The 10,676-nt window shown below is 33.3% G+C and overlaps 3 protein-coding genes across 4 annotated transcripts; all 3 read right to left on the bottom strand.

The window, feature by feature from the left end:
- Nucleotides 1-4,483: 4,483 nt before the first annotated feature.
- Nucleotides 4,484-5,612, bottom strand: LOC110227155. Its single transcript, XM_021020518.1, has 3 exons — nucleotides 5,558-5,612; nucleotides 5,177-5,480; nucleotides 4,484-5,083 (listed from the first exon to the last, which is right to left on the bottom strand). Exons 2-3 carry the CDS (start codon nucleotides 5,456-5,458, stop codon nucleotides 4,769-4,771), a joined length of 597 nt encoding a protein of 198 aa, XP_020876177.1. The 5' UTR covers nucleotides 5,459-5,480; nucleotides 5,558-5,612; the 3' UTR covers nucleotides 4,484-4,768.
- A 20-nt stretch (nucleotides 5,613-5,632) lies between these two features.
- Nucleotides 5,633-6,383, bottom strand: LOC110227900. Its single transcript, XM_021023878.1, has 5 exons — nucleotides 6,330-6,383; nucleotides 6,123-6,247; nucleotides 5,812-6,029; nucleotides 5,678-5,730; nucleotides 5,633-5,639 (listed from the first exon to the last, which is right to left on the bottom strand). Exons 2-5 carry the CDS (start codon nucleotides 6,166-6,168, stop codon nucleotides 5,633-5,635), a joined length of 324 nt encoding a protein of 107 aa, XP_020879537.1. The 5' UTR covers nucleotides 6,169-6,247; nucleotides 6,330-6,383.
- A 1,441-nt stretch (nucleotides 6,384-7,824) lies between these two features.
- Nucleotides 7,825-10,323, bottom strand: LOC9309827 (caffeoylshikimate esterase). 2 transcript variants are annotated; one of them, XM_021023218.1, is made up of 9 exons: nucleotides 10,042-10,171; nucleotides 9,638-9,825; nucleotides 9,428-9,457; nucleotides 9,202-9,328; nucleotides 8,975-9,121; nucleotides 8,765-8,895; nucleotides 8,528-8,665; nucleotides 8,336-8,434; nucleotides 7,825-8,260 (listed from the first exon to the last, which is right to left on the bottom strand). In XM_021023218.1, the coding sequence occupies exons 1-9, from the start codon at nucleotides 10,085-10,087 to the stop codon at nucleotides 8,018-8,020; spliced, it is 1,149 nt and encodes a 382-aa protein (XP_020878877.1). In that variant the 5' UTR covers nucleotides 10,088-10,171; the 3' UTR covers nucleotides 7,825-8,017. The 2 variants fall into 2 exon arrangements, with proteins under 2 accessions (XP_020878877.1, XP_020878878.1); XM_021023219.1 differs by lacking the exon at nucleotides 10,042-10,171 and adding an exon at nucleotides 10,239-10,323 and having other exon boundaries at nucleotides 7,917-8,260.
- Nucleotides 10,324-10,676: the final 353 nt, after the last annotated feature.

Below are 10,676 nucleotides of genomic sequence, written 5' to 3'. Positions count from 1 at the left end.
TTAATAGTAACATGTTTTTCTGTTTATGTGGTTAGATGCTCCTTTAGTATATTTTCTTCGTTTAAGACTAATTCCTTTTCTCCCTTTACTACATGTTCCCCTCTTATTCTGAACATGTATTACTTTATCTGTTTCAACTGATAATTCTGTTTCATATCCAGAACTGCTATCAGAACCCATATCTTCTTGACTATTCACATCATATTCCTGTTCTAGATCAGAAATTTCTTCTTCTGTTTGACAACAAACTTTTATTAGTATACATTAAAAATCAAAAGCCAAATATAAACTATATAGAAGATGATTACTACCTTCAAAAGGTGTGGAGTCAAATAAATTTACACGACAATCTTCCAAATTTGGAGTCTTCTTAGATTTTCTTTGTTTTGGTTGCTGTTCTGAATATTCAACTGTACAAATTGCATAAAATGGTAAATTTATGTCTTATGTCATATAAAGGTTTTGTTATTGATATTAATATTTGCAAATGAAATCAAATATATACTCACAGTTTGGTGTATAATTTTCTTTGTTTTGTGCAGAATATAATACACTGCTCCCAAGTGGCTCATGCCGTCTTCTTCTATCAGGTTTGTTTGATATGTCTCCTAACACCCTATTAGGTGTTCTCTTCTTAGCTGACTTTAAGGTCTGGGTTCCCGAATTAGACTGAATGATGGTGTCTAACCGAAAAACAAATAGATTTAGGACATATATATTATGTGAAATAAGCTGAATAATAAAATACAATATCAAAAACCAAACTTTAGTAAAAACTTACTTTTTGTAGCTTCTCTTCTTATGTCGGATAAAAAGGTATCTGCTCCAAGTTGAGCATAAGATTGACTTATTCTGACTGATGAAAGGTTTTGAACATTTTCATCAGCCAATGTTGCTGAAAATTGTGTATGAGTAATTATATGAGTAAGATAAAAAAGAGTATCTAACCAAAGCTGAAAAAAATGAAGCTATGTTGATAAAAACTGCTCACATTTGATTGCTTCGGATCTGATAGAACTTAGGAAATCCTTGCTGGCCATTGATGAGGTTGATTGTTTAATTGGTATATCTGTTAAATTTGATCCATCATTTATCAAACATTCACTAAGTTCTGCAGTATATAATAGGATACATTTAATACATAAGTCAGATTTATATATAAAAAAAAAAACACGAATATGTTAAAATGTACTATCAATATACCAGTTGAATTTATATATCCCTGGCATTGAGAGGAGTGAATAGATGCAGTAATTGGAACCGAGCATAAAGAGTATGGTTCTTGAGAAGACAATGATTGTCTAACACAAATAGGTGTTAGATATGAGTTCTCATCTAGTGAACCTAAAAAACAATTATAAAGAAGCAAATTGTACATTTAGAAAAACATAAAGCAAAACTGTAAACAGACATAAATTAGCAGAATGATCAATATAATGATTTACCTGTATCATTTACTGATAAATTTTTCCCTCTAGGACAAAGAGACTCTTCTAACACCACAGGTATCAAATTTGTTATGTCTGTAAATACCCTACCAAATATTGACTTCACAGGAACTGATGTCTGCTTTTCAGATGAATTAGGTTGTTGCAAATTACTTATAACTCTGGATTTAGGTGTAGAACACTTCCTCTTAGAAGATGGAGTTGCGTCAGTTAAACCTTTATCAACCAGTGAATTTCTTTTCTTCATTTAGAAAATGTTTCTGTGATCAAAATTGTTTCAAGGATTAGACGATTAAAAATGTAGGGTCTGATATCTTGCTAACAATAAAGTCTGTTTTGTTTAGAATCAATTAGATATTCTTGATATATTTTAATGCCAAAAAAGAATATTATCTCGTTGCTATATACCTTTAAAAAAGGAATCTATAATTAATTAGTTAAAGAAATCTTATTATTTTATTTCCTATTAACAGGTTATGATCAATAAGATGAGTAAGTCCCATTACGCAAGGAACAGATCACTTATCATACGGAAAGGTTAGTTATTAACAATTTGACAAACTTTTAATTGTATGTAGTAGTTGTAGTAAGTTACCATATAATGGTTAATGATAAATAAAGCTTCGTAACAATGCATTTTGTTCTAGAATAGTAAAACAAAAAGTTTTAGAAAATAGCTTGAATCTATCATGATATAGATAGAAGTATACGTAATAAAATAGAGTTTCACTTATTACATATGAACCCGGGTCATCAATTAGTGACCAAATGTTTGCATAAACAAAAACAAAAGAGTTCAATACTAAAACTGCAATAGGAAAACATCCAACAGAACATAATTAAACATAGGTCCTCCACCAAACAGCAATGAACATCTACTGGTTCTCTGCAACCACCTACATCAAGACATTGTCATCGTCAGCTCTTTGCTTCTCCATGAAATCATGACTGTGTAAATTCCACAAAGAGTGAGTGTAGAAACACAACAAAAGAAGGTAGTTTTTTTAATCATAAGCTAGAATTGAATCTTACATGTATCTTGGGACATCTACATCCGGAAACCTTAGGTTTAGGTAGAGATGGGAACAACCATGTTCACTCATTAAAACATTTGAACCTATATTCATGGATGAAAGTGATGTATAGTTAATAACAAATATAGACAGAAGTACTCTGTTTAGACTGATCAATACTCTTTTAGACTGACTAAATCCGCTAACTTGATACCTTTATATAAAAACATAAACACAAACACGATGATCAGATATGAACTGTAAGGAAAACCAAAATAAAACCAATAGAACCAAACAAATTTCCCGGATTTTAAAAAACAGAAGCAAATGTGGAAACTGTTGCCTTAAACCACTTATTGAAAACACAACTCCAAAAAGACAAAACACTGTTGGATGTCAACTACTTCATATTATTGTTCTTCTGCTTAACATCAGAACCCTTGAACTATAGACAAAACAAATTATCCTCATGAAAGTTCTATAGAAAAACTTACCAAAAACCTCTTGGATTCTCCAACCTCGGAGAACAGCGACTATAGGTTGGTAGTTGTAAGTAATCTTACTGATTTGTTGAGCATATTTGATTACAAACAACTCACAGCACCTACCAACAGCACAGCACTTGATCTCCTTACCCCTATAGTATGTTTGAACAAAACTTTTATGTAAAAAAAGAATTTCAGATTATATGAAAATAACAACACTGGATTTTACAAACTTAATTGAAGTCAAACTTACTCATAGTCAACTAACTTGAAAGCCACATATCTTGACTCATAATCTGTCCCTCCATTCTGACAGACATAAGGAAACCGTTTGATGGTAGTCACAGCCTTGACAACACCAATAGCATCTAAGGACATGATATTAAGATAAAAAAGAGTTCAGTAAGGTTTTTATAATCTAAAACTGTCTAAGATTACATAATCTCTTACCAGTCACAAACTCTTTTTCCTCTTCCTGTGCAAATTCAACAGTTTGTGGGAAAACAAAATCAAAAAAACTGTAAGGACATTCAACAGTAATAGGCCACATGGTAGTGTCTGCGATGCATTTGATTTCGACTGGGAAGCAAGAATATTTGGTTTTCTTCTCATCAGGACGCACAACCTCAAAGTCAGACATGCGATACCATAACCCTGGTTTCAATACAGCCAGGAAATTCCAGTGGTAATGGCGATTTGGAATGGTTGCATCGATCCTGTTTCCCTTTTGAAATCAAAAATTTTGGCATGAGTTTTAGCAAAACAAAGAAACATTCTATAAAAAAGAGCAAGAAACGTATAAGTCATAGAATTTTTTACCTTCTCGTCAGCCAATATCATTCTGATCTCTGTCCTCCAAGAAGAAGTAGGTTCTTTCCATAAACTTAATATCTTCACATGCACCAACCATCTAGTTGCATGAACATTCAAATCAGAAAGATAATGATGAGGTTCCATATTTAACAGAAACTTTTAGAATTGAGGAAAATGTTTTTAGATTTAGGGTTTCCCTGTGACTACTTCTCTGGAGATCTTGTTATATATTTATGAAGAGAAGTTCCTGTGAAGTTATATGAAACGTTTAATCCCAAAAAAAACAATAAAAGTTCAATATTATCTATAAGTGATGATTACATATGGACTGACATTAGCATTAAATTTGGAAAAGTAATAATAACAATGATTTGATATATTTAGAGTTTCCATACTTCTCTCACCAAGAAGATTTTTATTCTTTAAACCGTATATTTGTTATTAATTTCCTGAAATATTAATATATTTACTCTTTGTGTATTTGGTAAGAGGAGAATATTTGTATCTTACTCCATGAGAATAAACCGTAAAAATTACATATTTGATTCATTTTGACAGGATTAGGTGCATTAAGCTTATGGTGCAGTTGGAAAATACATGCTGAAGAATACCATAAAAGTAAGTCTTTTTTTACTATATATAAAAATGTAGCTTCTTGGAACATATCTTCTACATCATATATCGAATTAAGATGAAGGATTCAACTTAAAAACTTAAAGAACCAATAGGGAAAAAAACAAATGAAAAAACTTATAAAATTAAGAAAAAGTTCTTAGAGAAATATCAAACCAACATAATAAGAACACTGATGTATGTTTTCCAGTGATTAAAGAAACATTTAAAGAAACATTAAACAATAGATATGAACTGTAAGAAAAACCAATAGAAAAACCAATAAAACCAAATAACATTCCAAATTTTAGAAAACAGAAGCAAATGTGGAAACTGCTAACATAAACCACTTATTGAAAACACAAATCCAAAAAGAAAAAACATTGTTGGATGTCAACTACTTCATATTCTTGTTCTTCTGCTTAACATCAGAACCCTTGAGCTTGTCCAAATTGACTTTGTCTTCATCAGTGTTCTCTTCATGCTGCTTCACAGCAACACACTCGAGCTTGACTCCATCGACTTTATCTTCATTAGTCTTCACACCCTTCTCTTGCTTTATCTTCACAACGTTGATTGACTCAAGACAAAGTTTCTTAGTTGTAGAAGAATTATCAGCTGGTGACAGAGAACTGTCACTACTCCTCTTAGAAGATGGAGTAGTAGTCTCTGAAGGCTCTCCAGAGTAGGTAAGCAGCAGGCTCCCCTGAGTCTAAAACATAATAAGATTAGGATTGTTGATATATCGAATTCTTCTCAAATCATAGGGGGTAGGACCTCAGACAAAATTTATAATATTCCATACCTGATCAATTGAATCATCTGGTAGATCTTCCTCTCCAACACAATCATTAGCAAGAACTCTGGATACCTTATAAGTATCCAGTCCATTCCACACATTTTCATTCTCAACACAGACCAGATACTGGTATGTCTTACCAGTCAAATGTCTGATCGCATCAGGTAGGTTCTCTGGGTCCTCAAACTCATCGAAAGATCCATCAAGGAGACTGTTTGCTGGACAGCCAACAATCTCAGAAGCCATACTATCAAAAAGCATCAGCTTCATCTCACCAGTTGAATCCATTACTTTAACATGTAGCTTGTACCTGTTGAGTTCATTGTTACAATTAGACATTTCAGTAACAAATAAAACATTAATATATCAGTAGATTATGAACCATACCTTGCAACCACATTGCACACAGGTGATCGGCAAGAGTCACACCAGAATTGTGGCTTGAGAGTAGTTGTGACAACCTTAGACACTTTCTTATTGCATTTCCTACAGACAATATAATACCACGACCAATCTCTGTCAATATCATATATTGTACAGAGCACCTTAACCCTCCCAGTCTGAAAATAGGAACATTTAAAAGTTGGTTAGAATGCACCATGCAATCAAATTAGAATGTAAAAGAAAAAAAGAACTATTACATCAAACATCTCAGCGACTTCTTTGATGGTCTTCTTAGGAAACTGAAGATAGAAATCCCCTGTAGGCAGCTCGATCATTTCCTGCTTTGGTTTAGACTCAAGAAGAGTAAGAGCAAGCCCATCTTTTGGTAAACTTTCTTTGAAGGCAACAATCTCAGGGATGTCTGGATTGATCAAGATCTGAGATGTATTGAAAGCATTGGAGATACTCCTTACATCTAGAAAGCAAAACATAAAGAAAGTGTCATCAGCTAAATTTTTAAAAGATTTAAAAAAACTATAAGTATGATATTAATACCAAAACAAAATACCTTTGTAAGTCTTGATCTTAGCATATCTCACCAAACATATGACCATCTCACCAGCAGAAGCTTCACAGGCAGTGAAAACTTGTTCTGCAAATGAACCCCATAGAGTACAGGGTAGCCTTTCATCCCTAAATATTTTAATAGCAATAATAGATTCAAAAATAAGACTCTTTAATTTTAATGCAGATAGAACTAATGAATGAAACTTACGTATGATCCCTCAGTTCAAAATCAATCTTCTTAGTAGGTTTATTTTGCACGTCGATAGTCTCTATTTCACCAACATTCACGATTTGACCGACAACATCTTGAACCAAAAGAGAATAACAAAACGTCATTATATATTGCATAAAGGATTAGATGAAAATGAAAATATAGCTCATATGAAAATGTACCAATCAAGTAGTTCTGGTTAAGACCAGCAGTTAAAACATCATTGAAAGGAGTCAATGACAGGTAATAAGAATCAGACAATGGGTCCATCCTCACAACTCTTGTTTGGGCCATGAAGCCCATTTTGTAACGATGATCAGTTGCTTTGAACTGACCAGTTGCATAAGTCAATCCAAAGTTTTCAATAGCCTTCCACTCTCCTGGAACCATGAGCTTCTCAAAACAGTTGAGATGCTCTCTCTTCACAGACGCATGGATCTTCTTGCCCTACCATAGAAATAGAAATATATTAGTATATCATTAGACAACTTATTTTAATATATTGAACTAATATAGACATGACAAAGAATTCTTATTTTGACATCAGACAGAACCATGTCGAAAGTCTCACCAAACTTTGTGGTAAATGTCTTCCAGGTATGAAGGACACGGACCTGAACTCTCCAAGTGGTTTTGTATGGTTTGATGTCATCGAGGTAAGCAATTGCTTGAGCCATTTGTGATATCTAAATAAGAAGGATGCTAAGGTTAGAGGAATTTGAGTGATGGATTGGAAATGAGAATGACGTTGATATTTATAGCATTCTAGGATGCTAGGGTTTTTGGCTCCAATAATTTTAAAATCTAGGAGAATATCTTGGAGACAAAGCATAAAATCAAAGATACTATTAACAAAATATATTCGAATTTGGAATAGAATTGAATGATTGGCTATATTTAGATAAATGATGAATATTGTAGAGTTGGTTATGGTTAGGATTATATTTATGAGAGATAGTAATGTAGATTTTTTTGGGATTAGGCAATATATGATCAAATTTGCAGTTATTATGAGAGATAATTACATCGAATTTGCAATTATTATGATCGAATATGCTCATATTTAGATACCAAAAATGAACTAAATTTACAAAATAATTTGAATGGCTTAGATTGACTTATGTGGATGCTAAACCCGATTAAGAACTTGACTATGTGATTAAGAGTTAATTACTCCTAACCCACCCGAGTATTAACACGCGGATCTCATAAAGTTTAATGAAACTTTATGACCAAATTGCCCTTGTCGATTTTGATTAACAAAGAACAAAATCCAAAATTGAAATTGAAATTGAGGCTAAATTTGACCATTTTTCAATTTGTACTTCCCTTTTAATAATAAGGGGATTAAATCAAATATGAAAGTGTAGTCATTTTGTTAGTTTCATTTTGCTATAACGAGTACAAGTTGTGGTTTTAAACAACTTTCATTCTCGTGGATCATAATTCGATATTTGATTTTCAAAAATAACCACAAATTTACAAGTATGTAGATGATGATACAAAATTTGCAAACTACATTATGCAAAAGAAAATAATTTCTTTTACTCGGATTTACATGCTAGCTGCAACAATCCTGTGAAATCGATTGCAAATAATGACCATTTATTGCTTATTCGTTGAGAAATACTCTTCACTAGGTAAAATGTTTACCTAAAAACTAAAACATAACAAATGTTCATAACCTACATAGTAGTAACTAATGATCCCTCAGCTTGTAAGCTATGGTCGTCGAGCCACGAGATAATATCGGACAAGACACGGAGAATCATGTCGTCTGGTTCGCCTTCGAGCAGAGAATGATACGCATTTTCATACAAAATTATCTTCTTGTCTGGACTTTTCGCTTTCTCGTATAGCTCTCTGCTCACTGAAGGATCTGTCACTGTATCAGCTTCTCCATGTAGAATCAGTATCGGCAAGGACACCTGCAAAGATGAAACCAAGGAATGTTATTATTCTGATTCTGCTTTGATACTTTCGAGTCTTCTCATACTTTTTACCTCCTGCAATTGTTTTTCAATGTCCTGAGTTGTTCTAAGCATTTCTACTGCAGTGCGTAGCCTTGGTTTGCCACTGTAACAAATCATGTTGTATGGTGTCTGCAAATATTAAACAGGTGGTTTAGTAAGGAAATCGACTTCAGAAAAAAAAGAAAGTGATAAGTTCCTCAAATCTGTAATTTATGTTTTTACCATTTCCCTCTTCCTGATATCTCTAAACCCTGCTTCAGCTAAATCCTTTTGTGGAACCAACTTGTGTTTCGGTAGAACATTGGCTAGGCCGATCAAAATCTGTTTTAATACCGGTGGTGGAACCAAATCATCTGCAATCTAGAACAGATAGATATCTCATGTTAATGTTATGATTCGTAATCCGAGAGATTTGCTTAATGAGAATTCAAATAAGAACAAAGAAAAACAAGTCTTTACTTTGCACATTGGTGCTAGCAAGACTGCACCGGTCCATGCATTTGGTTGTTTGAGATGTATTTTGAGTGACACAGCTCCACCCATTGACTGTCCAAAGAGAAAGCTCGGTAGAGAACTAAACTCAGGATTCGCTGCAACCAAAAAGTTAAAAGTCTATCAGTACCTAAAACATGAGCCTTTCGTGAACCCAATGTGATTCGACCTTTTTACCTTTTATGTTGGAGTAATGCTCAATGACATCTTGAACAAGAAGATCAAAGCTAGGGATATAACCGTGCAAGCCCTCCGACAAGCCAAATCCCGGATAATCCATAGCGAAAACTCCATATCCCGACAATGCCAATCTCCTAGCAATCCCTGCATAAAGTTAGCTAAATCAAGCAACCCCATTTTCATAAAGAAACCATTGTCTTATAACAATAACAAAAGAAACATGCCTTCGAAGAAAAACGTGCAAGTATCTCCATAACCATGGCAGAAACAAACCAAAGCTCTAGGCTTAGAAGCTTCAGGAAGCCAGCTTTTAGAGAAAATCTCAACTCCTCTCGAATTCACCTCAAAAGACTACACAAAAATCATACATCATCACAAACAAAAATCAGTTGCTTCTAACTTTGATTCAAGAACAAATGAAACAACAAAACAAATCCTTCTCTTATATACCTCCTTTGTCTTAATCCCATTTTCTGGTGTCTGCAACATCACGGAAAAAAACAACACATTCAATAAAAAACAACAAATCTGAAACAAAGCTGAAGCAGAGTGGTCTAAAGTCTCAACCTTTCTTATACCCACTTCAACTGGAACAAAACTGGCCTAAAAAATCACCAATTCAAACGAATATATTCAATTTCATTTCATTTATTTTTTTACCTTGAAGAGGATATGATCGAGATTAAGCTGAATATCTTTCAAGGAATCACGAACACGACGACGCCCTGGAGCTTCGTCAATATTAACCTCCTTGAGTCGCCGGAGCTCCTCATTTTGATCCAGCGTCGCCGTCGGAGCCATCGATCTCCTTCTTTGCAACAACGAGCTTCTTCCTTTATCTACAAACCCTAGAGATAAAAAAGATTGTCCCTTTTGCAGATCAATCAAACTGATCCACGCAACAGCAAAATGTTATCTTCTAAAAAATCTTTTTTTTTCGTTTGAATTATTCTTAAAGATAACAACTTTTCTTTTTCCTCTGAAAAATAAAATAAATCTCAACTTTGAAAAAAAAAAAAAAAAGAATATGGATAATTGTGAATGAAATTAGTGACTATTGCTACCGTGTAAAGGACTGAAAAGCGTAAGCTTTGCTGATCTCAGAGCCATTAACAAATATTCTAAAAAGAATCATTCAGAATTTTGTATTCTAATAAGAAAAAACATCACCAAAATTGTTATTTTCCTACTTTTTTGTTTGTTTTTTATTATGGATAATACTACATGAAAGCCTTATAATGGTAGAAATCATTAGAATTACGCAATTATGATTAAGATGAAATGAGTTCTTGTCTTGATTAATGCTTTCATCGTGTGAACAATACTGTCGTGTCGGGTCTGAAAGCTTGAGATTGGATCCTCAAAATGATTCTGTGACTATATGCTAACGAGTCTGTGTCGTTAGATAGACGACAATCCATTAATGCGATGCCACGTGTAGATGATGAGTCAGGTCACGTGCATTTAGGTGAGGAGTTAGCATGATTTTTCTTTCAAAGGAGGTTAGGAAGGAAACCTCCTCATCTTCTATTTTTTTATATGGCTAGCTCAACAAACTAGATTTTCACATTTTTAAATAGTCTTCGTGAATTATTAAATAAAAATTACAAAAATAGAAACATCAGAAAAATTCATCGACTATGAATTTTATATTTTATATCAAAACCTTCTTTGCTATTTGGTTCTCAGACTTTTTTTT

Source organism: Arabidopsis lyrata (genome assembly GCF_000004255.2).
Source record: "Arabidopsis lyrata subsp. lyrata unplaced genomic scaffold ARALYscaffold_6, whole genome shotgun sequence".
Classification (NCBI taxonomy): domain Eukaryota; kingdom Viridiplantae; phylum Streptophyta; class Magnoliopsida; order Brassicales; family Brassicaceae; genus Arabidopsis; species Arabidopsis lyrata.
The sequence above is the reverse complement of the archived record's forward strand: the minus strand, read 5'-3'. Positions and strand labels throughout refer to the sequence as shown.